The 18,228-nt window shown below is 35.5% G+C and overlaps 1 protein-coding gene across 2 annotated transcripts in view; it reads right to left on the reverse strand.

Annotated features, from left to right (window-relative positions):
* Positions 1–2,985: 2,985 nt before the first annotated feature.
* The window catches only part of RTTN (rotatin), a 76,543-nt gene continuing 61,300 nt past the window's right edge, over positions 2,986–18,228 (reverse strand). The window contains exons 42-50 of one of the 2 annotated variants that reach the window (XM_027882877.1): positions 16,831–16,925; positions 13,319–13,396; positions 11,727–11,853; positions 9,840–10,039; positions 7,811–8,078; positions 6,466–6,569; positions 6,044–6,113; positions 4,392–4,477; positions 2,986–3,353 (exon numbers count right to left, since the gene is read on the reverse strand). In XM_027882877.1, the coding sequence (XP_027738678.1) occupies positions 3,321–3,353; positions 4,392–4,477; positions 6,044–6,113; positions 6,466–6,569; positions 7,811–8,078; positions 9,840–10,039; positions 11,727–11,853; positions 13,319–13,396; positions 16,831–16,925 (1,061 nt within the window). In that variant the 3' untranslated portion in view covers positions 2,986–3,320. Of the gene's footprint in view, positions 3,354–4,391; positions 4,478–4,516; positions 4,977–6,043; positions 6,114–6,465; positions 6,570–7,810; positions 8,079–9,839; positions 10,040–11,726; positions 11,854–13,318; positions 13,397–16,830; positions 16,926–18,228 lie in introns of those variants that run through there. The other variant, XM_027882878.1, reaches the window with a different exon arrangement.

Here is an 18,228-nt window from a genome sequence, read left to right on the forward strand (position 1 = left end):
GTTCTTGAGAATAACAGCTACATTCGGTAGCAGAAGATCTCAATAAATTCACGTGAATTTTGGTCTTAAGGTGGGCAAAGTAGAAAAACCAACAGATGCTACTTAAAAAAATAAAGGACAATAAAAATTGTAATAAACCATGTAATTTTCTATTAAAAACCAAGAAATATTGAAAAGTGTTTTTTTTCTTTAATTTTAAAAGAATCAATGTTCTATTTCAGACTAGTTTGATAACAATTACATAATTGTTCATATTAAGGATTAGAAATGTCAAATCAAATTCAAGATTTGTGTATTCAACAGAAGTACTGGGCAGAAGAATTTACATTTTTAGGTTCTAAACAATGTATTATTGGATCTAAAAGGTAGATAATGGTGTGTCAGTATTCCACAACAAAGGAAAAGACACAGAATAAAAGCAGAAAAACATTGGCACTGAAGTTATTAAAAATTTATTAGAATTTTCTGAAAAAATAAAACAATCCTAAAATACATAAAAACACATAAAACATAATACTAATCAAAATACATTTTATATTTATTTCTTTATAAAGTAGATTATTTGTACTTTCAGTTGAAGTGGAAAGGAAATGCAAAAATTTTGTGAAACAAATAATGAAGTTATTTCCAAACAGCTCCATCCTCTATTTCTTGAAACCTCATCTAACTGCAACTGTCTGCCAACATTTCCATTTTGAACACAACAGTATCATATGTAGCATTGATTTATACTAAAATTCCATTTCTGCTCAGCAAAGACTTGCATGCATATAGTAAACACTCAGGACTGAGATCTGAAAATGTACAAATTTATAGTCCTGTTGGCAAGCAGAAAAGAAATTGAAATGATGACATAACATCCAGATTAATCATTCAAAATAGGTCCATGTGTTTCTAAGGAATGAGTACATTTGTGAACCTGAACACATACATTTGCTGCAAATCCAACACAGACAGTCTCCATTTCGGATGCAGGAAACCAGGGGCTCTGAGAATCTCCTCTTCCAGTGAAAATGAGACCAGTGTTTCCATGCATTTTTTTATCTTGGAAAAGTTGTGATGGCTGACATAGGGTTGAAAGGGTGGAGGGAAACATGCAGCTGAACACAAAATTGATTTGTAAAATCCCTACTGCTGATGTTCAGCACCTATAACACCAGTTATAAAAATAAGATGTGCCCAAGAATAGCTGGGACTGAGGCCAGAGGACACAGACTGACCCTCACCCACGGGGTCAAATCCTTCCTGCTTACACAACAGGGGAAGTAATCAGGTCTTGGGAACGCCCAGAGGCCACACAGAATTGCTGAATGAGGTCAGGTAAGCACTGAAAGATGATGAAGTGATAAATGCAGAACGCACATCTTCCACAGTGCATCCAAGAGATGAGTCTACGAGGACCGCAGTGTTGTGAAATTATATTTATCACAACTCCCTCTCTACGTTAAAGTAAAGGCATTGTGACTGCTATCACAGCAGTGTAGCTGTAAATGACTACTTTAGGAGCCATCTGGGATAAAGAGTTGAAGGAAAAAAAATTTTTTTTTTTTTTTGCAACCAGAAGAAACCTCAAATGAAGGGTAGACTGTCCCTAGACTCCCAGGGGACACTCTGTGTGTCTGCTAATCATTCCCCCCACTCCTCCTCCTGGAAGATAGTAAAACACTTCTCTGAAGGACAAGCAGATTTGAGAAGCTGTCACAGTAGCTTCTATTTTCATGTGAAGGGAAACTCTTATAAAAAGCTGGACCATAGTCTCAGTATAGAAGATTCCCCACCCCAGTCTAGCCAGTGCTGCTGTCACAAGCCCATAATTGCTGTAATTTGTAAGTTTGATATGGAGGGGAACCAATGGAAAACTCCATCTGGAGCTGTGTAGTTGCTGAGTGAGGAGAATCCATAGGTCTAAATTGCTGGAAGACCAAAAAATAGTTCCTTTCTCATAAATGAAATGTTTTTTTTTCTGAGGATTTTCAAGTAGGCTTGAAAATCTTTTACTCAAAGGTTTGAAAACTTCATCAGCAAGTCATGACTTAATGTCTCTATTTGCATGAACACACACAATCAAAACTAAATGATTTAAGTTTAATCCACAATTTTTTACCACTCAAGTGAAAATTATTTCTTTGAAAGACTTAAGCATGCATTGGATGACACATCCGTCTTAAAAAAAAAAATCTGAAAGCCTCATTTTTAGTGGATTTTATGCACTTACTTCTTTTGAATTTAGTAACTTCTTTCTTGATTACAAGCTTATCATAAAAGATAAAGCAACCAAGTAAGAGCATGATATATCTGCACTTAGTGCAAATGGTAATTGTGTTCTCCTGGATAAGGATTTTCAAGAGACTCCTAGCTTGCACAGCCATGCCTTTTATTAGGGCAACTAGATGAAAGTTGAATATTATCTCTTAAAATTCTGTAGTCTATTCAGAGAATCCATCTTCATTTTAATTGCACTTTCCTCTGTAGGGTAAAAAATTATTTTACAGTTCTTAGAATTTGAAGGTATTTTAGGGTTCAATTTTCTTTGAAAACACAGACGTGATAAATATCCCATCCTTCAAGACAGATGGATCTTCAAAATTCTGTTTAACTGTGAATGCGTTCTAAATATTTTCTTTTTCTTTCATGAAAGCTATCAAGACCAAAGGTTATTGTGAGGCTATTTATGGTAGTCGAAGTGCCAGTGAACAGAAATTATAGGGTCATATACATTTTATAACTCACTTTGTTAACATGGAGGAAGACAGGATGCTGCCACTGTATGTCCCTAATTTTCAAGGGAAAAGGTGATGAAGGCAGTGCTGTCGTTTAAATAAATACAGAAAGCCTTTTCTTTAGTACTGAAAAAGTTTTAAGCATTCACAATGTGATTATAGAGATTTTAGCTCTTAAAGGTTAAAAATTGTTTTGATTTTCCAGAATAGCAAACAAAAGTATTTACTTATGCCATTGCTAGTTGCTTCCCACAACTGTAAAATGTTGCAAAATGAGAAAAGAGCAGTTAGATCTATGCTCATTTTGGAATAAACACAGCACTTGCACTAAGGCTTATTGCAACAACAAATGTATTAGTAATTTATCCAGATTTTTCAATATGAATAGTTCTTTCAAGAACTTGTACAGCTTAGTAAAACAGAAATGTGTAGTAACATAAAACAAGCATCCAGATCTTCTGTGGTCTTATCATATTGTACTTGCAATTAATGAAGCTGTGCAACTCTGCAGCCCTATTTCACCCCATGAAATCCACGTGTATTTCTACACTTTGAATGAGCTCTCGCCCTCCTCGTGGGAGTGGTTATTTCCATTAAAAATCATTTGGCATTGAGTGCTCTCACTTTTTGTGTCTCTGAAAAACAAAAATGGCAATCAATCTGCATTTTGACTTAGAAACTAAGTTATGAGAAACACACTTGTTGGAGTCAAGTATGCTGAAACACAAGTCTCTGAAGAGACTCGGCAGCCACCAGTCTGGGGCAAAAGAGATCTCCCCATCCAAGCCCAGACAGCCAATGCTGACTTGCAGAGCTGCCTGCTCTCAAGAGTTGTCCTGCCCTGAAGCTGACTGTACTGCAATACTATGGGATGAGCATGACAGCATTTAACAACCACTTTACAAAATGGAATCATCACGAAACACAGCAAGTGGAAAAGAATTGGACTCTAGTGGTCCATACCCCCTTTTTATTTGGAGGGGTGGAAGATCAGCCGATAATTACATTTCTAGTAATGACTTGATCCAGCCATAAGCATCACACTTACAGTCAGCTGAATAATTTACAAGCATTGGAAAACAAACAAACAAACAAAAATCCCCTCTGCCATTGGAAAATCACCTGGTTAGGAAGAAGAGACTAACTACAGATAGACATGGTTTTGCTATAACTTTTAACTTTTATTACTCAAGTTTTGCTTTGAATTAACTCACTTCTTTCTGACCCAGACATAAAATAAAATATTTATCTGTTGAAAGAAATTAAAACACCCTGCTAGATACTCCAGAAGCATGGTCAGAAAAACTGTGGTGCTCATACATCAATGTATTTTTCTCTCAAACTCTTTCGGTATAGAATAGTGAAAAACTTAGGACAATAGTTACATAGTAGCACTTAAATGACAACACAGGCCTGGATAATAGAGGGAGTTTTGCCTCAGTCAAAAGATTTGAAGTATTTATAAACTAGAAACCAACAGATTTTTTTTTCCTCAAATATTTTCTATAGCATTATAATGTAACTAAAATGGATACACACATCTCATACCCTGAATAAACTGCTATATTAACATAATTGTCAGTTGTAATTTCAGCGAGAACTCTTTTGCAATTGTTAGCATCTTAAAAAAACGCAGCAGTTTGAACTGAAATCTTCAAAACTAAAACACACATCTTGCTGTTCTGAATCTAGTATGTATAACACACCACAACTGCCAGCATTTTCAGTTCTTGAATCTGAGCATACACTGTGCACACCTGCAACGTTGAAAACTACAATTCACCGACAGCAAATGCTGATTTCAAAAACCCCTTTATTAAGAACAATCCAAACCAGAAACTCTAATATTGTACAGTAACAACTTCAATGCATAATTTAAGAAAATTATTGATTTTTCACTTCCTTTCCCCTATATATTCCTTCTTCTGTGTACATACTTTACATAGTAGCATAATTATAATTTCCCATTGGGATTACAGACTAAATAGTTTGAACCACATATAGTGCAATTTCTTTGGTTCAAAGCAATGAACTCCTTCCTCAAAGGCTTATTAATTTCTTCCATAGTACATATGCTGTTGCCACAGAACTGTGAATCAGAAGCACTTTCCTTGAATTTCAGGCTGCCATTGAACAAGCTGTTCAAGTACAATGAAAAGTCAACTGATGATCCTTACGAATCAAGAAGTTGCACTATATTCTCTAAGCATTTTACATAGTAGGCATGTAGTTCATTTTCTTCTGGCTGTGGAGAAGCTGAAAGGAAGAAAAAACAAGATTTGAATTTCTAGTTGATACTTAATACAAAATTACTTTTCCAAAGATTGCACCAAATGCCTTGCTAGAATTCACACTTTATGACCTTAACCTCTGTGTTACGAGTAGCAAATCAAACACTAGTATGTTGCAAAGTCTGTTTTGGTTTTCTCTTCAGATAGAACAAAACAGGAAATGTAAAATAACAATAGCCATATTGAAACATTCCACCACTGCACTCAGAAGAACAATTTACCATTTAGCCCAATTACCACCCTTAACTACCATAGGCTAGTTGAGAACCTTAAGGCAGGGAAATATTGATGACAATATTGATAACATATTACATGACTGAAAGCTATAAAAATTACTGCATAAAATCTTTTATACACCATATTTTGATATGTAAATGTTTACTGAATTAAAAATCAATAGTTCAGTCCAGGACTTTATGTTCTAAAGTAGTACACAAGTAAATGTTATGAGGTGCTAGTCCATAAAAGCTGCACGTTTCTACCTCGTTGAGTCAACAAGCTGAACCTACAGCATTAAAGCCATTTAAACAATAGTTATGCTTAGTTAATTAAGCAAAAAATCTCAAGCTTTCAGAATGTCAGGTAACTCATGGTACTCCTTTGAGGACTGGAACAATGCTGTTCTAATCCCTTCTCTCTGTGGTTGAACACTGTGAGGCACTCACAGTGAGCACTGTTAAACAAAGTCAATGCTGAAAGAAAAATTTTTCTTATCACTAAATTTAAGAATTAACACTGACCTGTATTGTGAAAATAAAGAATTTTGTTGCAAGCATGATCAGACCTATGCTTAGAAACCAACCTTAGCAATTATCTAGGGTCTTATTTATAATTTGTTAACCAAGAGGCATTTTTCTCTATCTGTATTTACAGGATGCCTAACCATAAACCATATTGCTCCTTGTTATTTTAGAGATAAAAGTATCATTTCAAAAACTTGTAGCACAACAAAAACTTATTGTAACGATATAAATTTAAATGTTTTAATGATGGAAAAATAAAGAATTGGCCTTAGGTGGAAGTAAGACTTACTTTTCTTCACTAAAGAATAAGCCTCATCTATTCTTCTCCTTATTGATGGATTCTTCAAAGTAACTTTTGCCTGTAGCACACACAGACACACAAAATAGAATGAGCTTTCTTCCCCACATGACCACACTTCAATAGCAAAGTTTAGAGAATGACAATAATTCAGCAGAGCATGAGATGCAGGAGTTTTAGAATTAACATATGACTGTATCATCATACAGACTGCATTTATACTGTCACAAATTACAGAGGACAAGCTGCTTCTTTACCATGTTGTTTAATCTCCTAGACTCAGCAGCTATGTAACTAAAATAAAGTTCAATGACTACTGTAAACTTCATTATTATTTACTTAGAGACGACTGTATTGTTTACAGCATAAAAGTATAACATTACAATTTTTTCAAGCATTTCTCAAATACTAACCTTCTGATAGTTGTGAAGCAAAGCCCAAAGCGAAGCTGCCCCTACTCTCTGAACAGCAGGACTGTCACTTTCCAAACAGGCAGACAGTACTGCAATTGCTTGCTCTAATGAGGGAAATAAAAAGAAAATGAACCCAAAAGTATCTAGAAAATGTAATCAAAAGCACACAAATATATTTACATGCCTCAGTGTACTGATGCTTGGAGCACACTTACTTTTATGACAAGTATTGGTATGGCAGAGGAATTGTAGAAACTTTATTATCGATTAAATTTCAATATGCTCATGAAATTGGCAGAGTACATTGAAAAAAATGTTGAAAACAATATAGCAAAACGAAGACGAGTAATGCTAAAAAATTAAGCCATCAGTAACAAAACATGCACATTATGTACAGCCATCAACTATGCACAAGGACTGAGTAAGCGATGAAACTGTTTTATAACTCCCAGTAGCCACAATTAGAACCACATCAGGATGGATATTAAGATGTTTCTATTTTCCTTCATACTTATTATGTGGATGATTTGCAACCAATGAGAAATATCTTCCACTCCACTGTAGGTGCCTTAATTTTCTATCATTTCTCTGAAGCCAAACTCTTCAAGTTTGCTTGTTCACTTCACAACAAAGATTCAGATTATGTAACTGCATAATAAATGCCTAATCAAGGCAGTAAATTCACATCTTAGGAAAAAATAAAAAGCATGAAACTATGAAAAACCTGCTGAGAGCTTATAACAAAGACAGGAGTATTCTCTCTGCAATGAAATGGGAGAAAGAAACACGCCTTTTACAAACAACCAGAAAAAAGTTCTGTGTATGTTGTTACATTAAATATATATGCCATGATCATAACTTTATCATTATCATAATCATTTTACGCACATGATAGGACATAAAATAGTTTGTCTCAACATCCATGACTTGCAGGAGCTAATAAGGTGTTGTCCAGCTGAAAGATAGGACCTTCAGATATTTTAAACTGATTGACACAAAGAATCCTCCAATCCTCCCTGAAAAACTAGATGTTTGAGAAAACTGCAAAAATCCTTTAATTCATGTGTTACTATATCCAAATGATCTGTCTCACAGTAAATCTTGATTTTCTTTTTAAAACTACTTATTTGCTTTTTCTTTTATTATTTTAATTGCCTCTCTGCCAAAATATGTGCTCTGTAATCACTTCTACAAAAATAATTTCTATAAAAATGCTTTTCCAAAAAGCAATATTGAGTTCTTGGTCAGTAACCCAAACTGCACTGAAAATATGGTCTTCTGGAAGCCACAATATCCTCAGAATACAATATCTTTATATACCTTTGTATACCCTTTAGATACTTACCATTACCTAATATCTTTGGTTTATTAGTTGGACTAAAACATATGTTGTGTAGAATTAGAAGTGCTAGATGTTGGCTGCTCTTGTGTTTGCATTTACACATTTCCACGATCTGGTCTAAAAAACCATTTATCTTCATGACCATCTGCTGTCCATCTTCTCCAAAAGATATGTTCAGTAGCAGCTTTAGCCAAAGAGTAGACACATTACCAGGATTTTTACTACTTCCTTTTGGTAATGAAAGAGACAGAAAGTTCTGCAGGAAGTTACTCTGTTAGAAGAAAGAAAAAGGATGTTAGAATGTACAGTATTGCATGGCTTGTTCACTGCTGTTTGACCTTCCAATCTATGTACTTGACCAAAACCTATTTCATTTACATATTTCAGGTAACACATTATTAGTCAAGGACTTTTGAAAGAATTCCATAAGAAAAAGAATCCACTTCCTGGTTCAAAAGTTAATATGGCAAGATAAATTTTCTTCTATAATAATTTATGCACTGTAGATACATAAAATTTGATCCAGCACAATATATTTCTTTAAAGGTTAATTCCCACCACTATATAAGCTTGTGGTTTGCACTTAGCATTTCTGCCCAAAAATAAGCTAGAAACATTTTAAGTGAATCAAAGCACTACTCGGATAATGTATTCTCGATTTCTTATTTATTATTGCATGTGTTATTAGCAAATGTTAATAATATCTCAAGTTGGAGGTGACTCATAAGGACCTACAGCACCACTCCTTCCTTCAGTGACAGCAATAGGAATGTCCTCTTTTTTTGCAAGATTTGAAGAAAAATTGTATGTCATATCAATGCACAGTTCTATCTCAGGGTTTGCCTCCACTTTAAAGAGAAGCTGAGCAGGTGTATCACCACATTGCAAGAGGGAGCTGTTCTAACAAATTCCTGTGATGACAAAGTCCTTGATCTCACTGATGATAAATTCGCCACCTCACTGAACCTTGACAACATATACAAGCATCTGGTCAAAGCAAACAACCCACCATATAAACTCGTTGTTTTCTTCGCATGAATATAATACTGGTGATTTAATTTTCACAGATGGAATTAATTATTCAGCATTGCTTACACTTAAGAAAGGAGAGCTCAGGTAAAGACTATCACACTAGACTGAAAGTTTGAAGAGAACAAAAGCAAGAACAATTCACAGAACATAACTGCTACAGGAAAGACCTCAAACTCTTCATCTCTATAAAAAAGTTTGAGTATTAGCCATTTTCCAACTTTATGACCAGGTTTTACATAACTGGCATCACAAAAGGATCCTATGCATTTTCTAACAGGTAATAAGGTTCATGCACAGAACATTGGTAATAGATTGAAAGAAATGGTTGTAATTATTAAATTATTATAAACTATGCTAAAAATAAATAACTTTTTCTAATTTCTTTTGTGCTAGCTCATCTTATGTCACTACACAGCTGACTTTCTGCCTGGCCTGACTTCTTTTCCCAAGGTGTTGATTTAATTTAAATGATCAAAGTTTAAGAGAAACAGATTTTTCAAATAACATTTGATAAAACAGAGAAAGGATCATTCTATATACAAATTAAAAAAAGACACTACATACATTTGTAAAACAAGAACAGATTTCTGTCTAATATCCAATTACTGACATGGAGAACATCTTGTCTACAACTTCTATAAAGATTTTCACACAGTATACCTAATGATTTATGCTATGTTTATTTTCTTGTTTACTCATGTGCAGTTTGTTCTACTGCATGCTCACTTTCATGATCCACTAGTGATTGCTATTATATATATGGGTATTAAAAATTTTACACCCCACTGAAACTGAGAGGTTATAAAAGGTTCATCTGTCCAGACTATGAATACGGCTGAATTTCATGCTGCTTGAAGGGAACAGTAATGCAACTAACTGAGAAGACAAAATGGTTTTGATTCCTGCAGAAGCATTTCTATATGATCACAGGACACTCCATATTGAAAGATGAGGATTTATTAAAAAAGAAACTGCAACCATCACATTGCTATTTACTTACCTTCTGAATAATGCCTTTACAGTCATGGGAGAGAGCAAGGTTAGAAATTAGACAAAAGACCACCTGCTGAACTGGGCTGTTATCATTTGACACTTGGGAAGCCAATCTCAAGATGTTATGCGTTAATGAACTGCCAGCTGCACCTCGTGCAGACAGAAGTGAGGATTGTCCACCACTGGTCCAACAAAGTGAAGCACAACCTTAGAACAATGAAACAGCATATTACAAACGCAGACACCTCTTCAAAAGAAAAACCTATAGAAAGAGAATTCAGCATCTAAAGTTGAGATGGAATTTTTGAAAGGATTTGTTACGTATTTTTTCTTTGAACCACAATGAAGTCAATGGGAAATAGTTTGAATAGAAACCTGCCTGAATCTGGCAGTTTACTGGAATAAGCATCTACTGCGCTATTGTTCCAGAATCTAAGAGGCAATTCTGCTGTTAAACAGAAGCCATTGCTCCGCCTCAGACTGTCTCCTTAAAAACTGGAACATGGTATCTAAGGTATTATACAATTATTTGGCAGCAGAATCTGAAAGAATTCTCTGAAACTGGTTTAGAAAACAGATGTCTCTATATAATCTGAAAGGACTAATATGAGTTTTTTAGAACATTTTTTCTGAGAAATAAAAGCACTGTCTGCACCTGTCATTAGCAACCTGATGCTTATGCACAAATACAGATATAAACCTTTTTGTTTAGTGGCATTTGCCATCTGCAACAAAGGTTAACTTCTAACATGGCAAAAGTAAACAAAAATGAGACAGCTTTTAACTGTTACAAATATCTACCTGCATTTCTTTGACTACACTGAGAGGAAGTGATTAACCAGTTCAGAGTAGGTAAATTAACCTACTATAAACCAGTTATTCTGAACAGAAAGAAAAAAACATGATTGATCAGAGAATACTTGCTCTTATCAGCAAGAAAAAAATGCAGCCTAGACTCACTCAGAGTTAAGAAACAAGAAAGACCATCAGAACTTCAGCTTGATTTCTTGCACATGACAGGACACTATATTTAAATTTTATACCCTGTGGTTGACTAATATACATTTGAGCTTTCTTCAGCCCATATTAAAAAAAAAATCTTTACGAAAAAAAGCCATTGCAAGATTGTTTAGGTCTGGAGACATTAACTTAAAAAAACAGAGTGGAAAAAACTCAAGAGACTTTTCAGTTAATGTATTTTAACCTTGGTAACTCTTTCATGGTATCTTGTCCGGGAGAAAGAACAGACACTAACATGTCTCTTCAAGGCACTAGCAAAGCATTTTCTGAGTAAATAACCAGTATATGGAATAAGAAAAATCTATACTAGAAAAAAGATCGGGTTTCTTGCAGTGGGGATAATTATCAATGGAAATAAAAGGTTCGCTGAAATGAAGAAGAGAATCCTTATGAAAAATAAACAAACGCAAGCTACTGAGTCCAAGGCATAAAGGGAAGAAATTTAATACAAAATATTAAATTTAATATTGACTATTCTAAAACCAGAATGTTCTCAATAAGGACAGAAGTACAAACCATGTAATGTACTCATACACTGTTCTCTATCAAAGAATTCCTACAGTAGTACTTCTATAATATAACTATTCAGTGTTGTAGGACATTCAGTGAAACCTTCAACATAATGGTTTGAATTAAATGCTATTTAATCCTTTAGTACAGTTGTACTCTTGCTAAATCCAACAATTGGAAACAGGATCTGAATAAAAGCCCTGAATGTACTAAAATCAAAACTCTTTATAGGCTTTGACAAACCAGCACTTTTATACTTTCCTCTTATGGTAGTAATAAACTTTCTTTTATTTTTATTATGCTTTTCCATCTTAATTCTGGAAAAAATATTTTGATGTTTTACATCACAAAGTGACTCTCATACCTTCAGGATAGTTTGCAGTGTAGACACAAAGCAAATGCAGAGCTATTTGCATTGAGGAGTCATCTGTTAAAAACCACGGCCATAATGAATGCAGAACAGGAACAAGATGAGCTTTGAGCACTGCCACCTACAGGAAGAATTTAAACAACTATACTCTTAAACACTTTGAAAATGAAGCATAGAGTGAGAAAAACATATTTTAATCTTATGTTGTGTTATCTTATGCTTTATTTTATGGTTTAAAAGATTATACAGAGAACTGACACTCTCATATCAACACCAATGAAATTAACTCTATGCAAGAGAAAACCCGCATGTTTTTAATTACTGAGAAACATGAAAACAAAAGTAAAGATTTATTCATTCCAATTGTGATTGTTCAAGAGCTCCCCATTCTATAGTTTTACTCAACTCCAACTAAAGTAATTACTGGAACTCAAAAACCATAGAAACATAAAAGTGCAGTTGGGTACAGAGCAAATGATAAAAATATTCAGTTATCAACAGAAATCTCCTTCTCTCCTCCAAGCAATTGTCTCTGCAGATCCTGATCAAAACAAGAAAAACCTTCCATAATAATCTTAGCTGAGATTATGGCACAACCAAGTTATGGGGACCTTAGGGATCATTAGATTGCTTATTCATAAACAGGTGTTCTCAATACAAAAGGAATGCTAATACATGCCCTAGAAAAGGGGTACTTCAGGAAAGTCAGGAAATCTTGTAGTTCCACTAATATATGTGCTAAAAGTAGAACAAATATAAATAGCACAAGTAACACAATGCCAAGACAAATTAAACTGTGAAAGAGAAAACGAAAATAAATGTGTGAATGGTATCAGCAATAAGAAAGAGCAAGGACAGTGATCAGAAAGAATACAGGAAAAATGAAAAAAGGTAATCTACTATTTTCCCCATGGAAAAAACAGGTAGGCAGAAGAACTGAAGTTGAAAAGAATTTGAACAGAAAAAAAAACCAAAGAATGTGAAATGAAAAGAAGAAATGGACAAGAAAAATTTTTAAAAAATCAAGATGGAAACAAAACTGTGTTGTGGAAGATTACTGCAATTTAACTCAGATAAAGAAAAGTAAATAGCAAATTATTACTTAGGGTTTGTTTTTGTTTGGTTTTGTTTGTTTGCTTGGGTTTTTGTTTTGGTTTGAGTTGTTTTGCCTTTCAGAAAGGAAAAGAAAATAAGGAGAGAGGAATAAGGAAAGAAAATCACTTTCCAAGATCTGAAGTTATTTCTATGTGCCTTTCTGGTGGCCTCACACTTTTCTCCACATGCCTTTTTCATATTATATGCTTTGAAAATTAGAATTATTTAATTAAGCAAAACAGAAGTTGATATAAAAGATAATAGACGTCTGAAACCATTGGGCGATGATGTTTCAATAAGACCATAGAGTTCTTAATGCATGTATGAAATATTCTTAGAAACTGGGAATAATAGCGAAATTTGAAGCATTTCTTTCTATCAATATTTAACTTAAATATAGCCAGCTTGAAAACAACTTCAAAGTACAAAAAAAAATTATCTTCATTGACTAACTGAATGTGCTCACATTACTTCAATATAAGAATACTTACTTTGCATTCTTGATTTTGAAAGAGACAGTTCCTGAGGAGTTGCATAGAACACCTTAACTCCTTGAGAAGGTTCTCCTCCTATCCAGAGAAAAATAATTGAAGATCGTCAACATAAGACCAGAATGAATTTTATACAAGGAGGAAAGAAATATCTAAGGCATCAACATTTGGGTCACATCTCTTCTGCAGTTTTCTTCTGATCTCAGGTAGGATTCATCTCAGCTTGCTTTGAGCATATTTACTAAAGACTTTTATAACAAGTTTTTTAGAGTCATCCTCATCTCTCTTATAACACACAGATACTATTTCCAGGGGCACCAATCTGAGCAAATGCAGACATCTGTTCCACTTCTCTTACAACTAATGAAGAATGGGTGGGAACATTTCCAAGTTTGGTTCCATTCTAAAGACATCCTAAAACAAGTCAAATGAATCACTCCCGAGAAGCAGCTTTTTCTTCCTCTGATAAAAACAAGGTTAAACTAACTCTGTCTTGCAGATCTCTACATTTGGTCAGACCAATCCATCCTTATATTGTCAGGGTCTTAGCTTCCCATCCTTAATAAAGGAAATAGCTTCCAACCTAATAAGAATATCACAAAGATAAATACAGACCATTGGACAGTGAGTTACTATACTGAGATTAAAGTATACAAGTAAACAAAAAATCCATCTTCATGATAGAGCTGTGATGCTAGAGGCTAATGATTGCTGACCTAACTTCTATAAGGTTGACACAGTAAAATACTTATGAAAGATGATCAAATTCCAACAAGCCTGTACACCACAGCATAATATTTCTGTCTTATAAAGGAACAAAAATGTAAAATAGGATTCATGCTTAATCTCAGACAAGGTGAAGCAATAAGGTGTGCTTATAAATCATAACATGCACAGTTGATGACATTTGGGAATGAAGTAACCATCTAACCCCCAAAGGTTAATGAAAGTCAGGTGTAGAGATAAAGAAGAAACATACAAATCATCATTACAAATACATTTTATGACTGGTTTGTCTCACTTTCAGCTAAATAAAATGCTATCTCCAAAACGTTATTCCAAGGAATTCTCTGTGTGTTAATTTAATTAATAAATATAGTAACTCTAAAATGCCACAAGCTGTAACTCATATTTAATGTATAAACTTCTATGAGGTTGAAAATGTTATGGATTGTGTTGACAGCACTGTTGTATTTATTTGGTTTAGGATATCTTCATTTTTACTAAGATCCTATTATAAGGCCTTTTTTCAAAACTTGGCCATTTGCAAATACTTTTCATGCTCTTGGTTAGCATCACACTAATTATTGTGAAAGAAAAGGAATATCAGCTAAAACACATCGGTTGCCCTGAGAATGACGCTAGGTCAAATACATTTTTCCCAACAGTTAAATGAAAAAAATGAGAAAGAAAAAAAAAAGAAAAGAAGCTCTAATAACTTCTTTTTGAGAGTTGTGCCTTGAAGTGAGTGGGTTGAGGGGCGGTTTTGTGAATGATCAGCTAAATCTACTATGAAAGCAATGTTCCAGTTTCCTTCACATGAAACTCTTTGTCATTATGCACCACATATGACGCTTACATACGCTTACATGTGACGTAGCAACCTACAGTCCCAGCTGAGCAGGAAAATCTGCCACAAAGTCTTGCAAACCTTTCAAAGAATTTTTAATTAAACATAAACAGTCTTTCTGACCTTTCTCAGAGGCTCCTTTCCTCTAATTTATTTCAAGTTTTATATTCCTTCTATGTTTAGCAGAGGAGCAAATGTCCCCAGCTTCCCTCTTCTCACCCCAAAAAAATGCAGAGAACTAGCTGACTTCAACCTTCCAAGACATATCCAGGGTAGGACACCTTTCAGCCTCCAACCCTTGAAGAAGGGATAATAAAGGTGTTTAGCAGCTCTAAATAAAAAATACTGTAGCCCTCAAATGTCAGGGTCAAACTCAAAATTTTTTAAGAGTTCATTGTTTTAAAACACAGTTCCACACTCTCAAATATCAAGGCTAATGTCTGTGTCAAAACCTCAGAAAAATACTACTGAGCTCAAGAAATGCCAAAATACTCTGCAGGAATATGTTCTCTGCAATTTCTGCTTTATGTGGGAGTGGACAAGATACCAAACTTGACAGCAGAGCTTACTGCCTGTAATTTTAATAATTTTGTTAGATGAAAGTGGCAGAAAATAACCAGATTGTAACAAAAAACTTATGAATTTGTTGTATAATGGTAAGACATATCTAGATGTGGTAAAGAACAGCTGGGTGATATGAGAGTCTGGAATAACTGGAAGGAAGTTAAAAAAAAGGCTAAATAAATAAATAGTGAATGGAGAAAAGAAACTGGGAGTGCAGGCGGTAGAAGGGACCGCAAGAATGAGGTTAAAATAAAAACTGGCAAGAAGTTAAAACCAGGTACAACTGACTTGATGACAAGAAGCTCAGATGTCCAGACCAAGTTTGAAGGAGAACAGAACAAAAAGTAGAATTGGAAGCCAGGTAATAGGAGAAGGTGGAGAGTAAAAAAAAGCTATTATTTGCATTCATAAGCAGACTGAAACTGGTTTTGGGATGGGAGGTAGACTGACTGACACAGGAATAGACAAAACCAAAACAGCTAGCACTGGTTGAAAGACAATGAGAAATAAAACTTGAGAAAAACAAAAATTATTATTGTGGAAACAAGATGCGAAAAATTAGCTGGATTGGATAGAACCATGAAGTCACAGTGGAAAGTCCAACTATATTTGAAAACAATACAGTACTCTGATATTGCTGTAAGGCTAAATATCATAAATTACAAGCACTGACAGATTACAAAAGGATGTTTGTGTATATCCATGAATGTCTGAAACTGAACTTTGACCTTTCATCAGAAGCTTTCTAGTTGCTGGCTTCATCCAGAATGAGCTAGTTGCTAATTCTGATAACCTGGACTAAAAGTGGGAAGTCCTGAATCCTCCAATTAATGAAAAGACATGAGACAAAACCAGTAACTCAGAGGCTGATCATGTGTTGTACTTCACACATAGATTAACTTATGGTAAACAGAAGCTTGGAGTTCTGGGAAAAAAAGTGTGTGGCAAAAAGGATTCCTGAAAAGAAACTGTTCCTGAGAGAAAGAAAACAAAAAAAAAAGAACATGACGATCCTGGCTAGAGGAAGAACCCTGAAAGTGGGAGAAGATCCTGAGGGCTAGAGAGATGCATGGAGAAAAACACCATCACATGCCCAGGGGCTTTGTCCAGCAAACACCCAAGACCAAGCACCCGCAAAGTATGAAATGATGTGATTTTCTGCTTGACATTCCTGAAGTAGCAGTCATCTCCATGTTGGAAAAGGAAGCTGAGACCTAGTAAGACCTTACAGAAGTCTCCAGATCCACTACAAGTTATCATTAACTGTCTCATCCGTGACATATACAATCATTATCTGCCTCAAGAAAACAAAAACAAACCAAATGAATGAGAGCTGGGAAGTGCCTTATCATATCAGTCTTCTGGCTTTTATAGCTACCTTTTTTCTCTGTGCTTTCCCAGGCTTTAGGGAATCCAAGTTCAACTGTGCATGAATGTGCTTCATGTTTTCTATACAGCTGTCTATCAGGCCAGCTGGAAGACAAAAACCAGTAACATTTATAATTACATTCACAATCAAAAACGTTGAAACACAAAATATCTTTCTGGCAATGATCTTGTTGTTATCTGCTTGATATCAGGAAGTAACTAACAGTTCCTGAGATGAAGTGCATGCAGTTGAATGATCTCGAGAAGCCAGAATATATTTGAGTCCTCTTGTAACAGAGTCCCATTGAGAGGAATGCCAAAAAGAAGTACTGGTAAGATTGAGAGAGGAAGATGATTTGAGAAGGAGAGGATAACAACTCATAAGTCTTCAGGATATTTTCAACGATGCTGCTTAGAAGAGTGAAGCTTCAAGAAGTTAGGATGCCCATTTATATTACCCAACCCTTCCCTAATAAGGTGCAGCAGATTTGCTGCACCTGCAGTGGAACAAGGGAAAGCAATTGTTCAGGTGACTCAAATGCAAAATTTTGAGTTAGGCTCTTTTCTTTGGATCTAGAGTCTTTAATTCACTATAAGGTCATGGAGTGACTACATGAGGGGACAAAGTAAGAGCTACAGATACCGTCTACCTGGATTTCCTTAAGGCTTTTGACATGGTTCTCTACAACATCCTTCCAAATCAGAGTTATGTAATTGACAGGTGGACTGTACGGTGGCTGAGGTGGTTATATGCTCACTCAGAGGGTAGAAGTCAATGTGTCAAAGTCCAGACGGAGACTGTTGACAAGTAGTGTCCCTCAGGGGTTCATGTTGGGATCTGTTTAATGCATTCACCAATAGCACAGGGGGATTAAGTGCACCCTCAGCAAGTTTTCAGACGGCACCAAGCTAAGCATGTGATTGACACACCTGAGGAATGGGATGCCATTCAGAGGGACCTGGGCAAGCTTAAGAAGTGGGTCCAGGTGAGCCTCATTATGTTCAACAAGGTCATGTGCAAGGTGCTGGACTTGGGTTGGGGCAATCCCAAGTATCGATACAGGCTGGAGGATAAAGGGATTGAGAGCAGCCCTGCTAAGAAGGAATGGGGGCTGCTGGTGGATGAAAAGCTGGACATGACTTGGCAATGTGCACTTACAGTCTAGAAGGCCAAATGTATCATGGGCTGCATCAAAAGCAGCATGGCCAGCAGGGTGAGGGAGGGGATTCTGCCCCTCTAGTCCTGTCTGGTGAGAGCCCACCTGGAGTGCTGCATCTAGCTCTGGGGCCCCCACCACAGGAAGGGCCAGTTGGAGAGAGTCCAGAAGAGGACCATAATAATGATGGGATGGATGTAATACATCTATAAGGACAGGCTAAGAGAGCTGGGATTATTCAACCTGGAGAA

Source organism: Empidonax traillii, unplaced genomic scaffold, assembly GCF_003031625.1.
Source record: "Empidonax traillii isolate 1590-97213 ecotype Southwest subspecies unplaced genomic scaffold, ASM303162v1 scaffold113:size1526484, whole genome shotgun sequence".
NCBI lineage: Eukaryota > Metazoa > Chordata > Aves > Passeriformes > Tyrannidae > Empidonax > Empidonax traillii.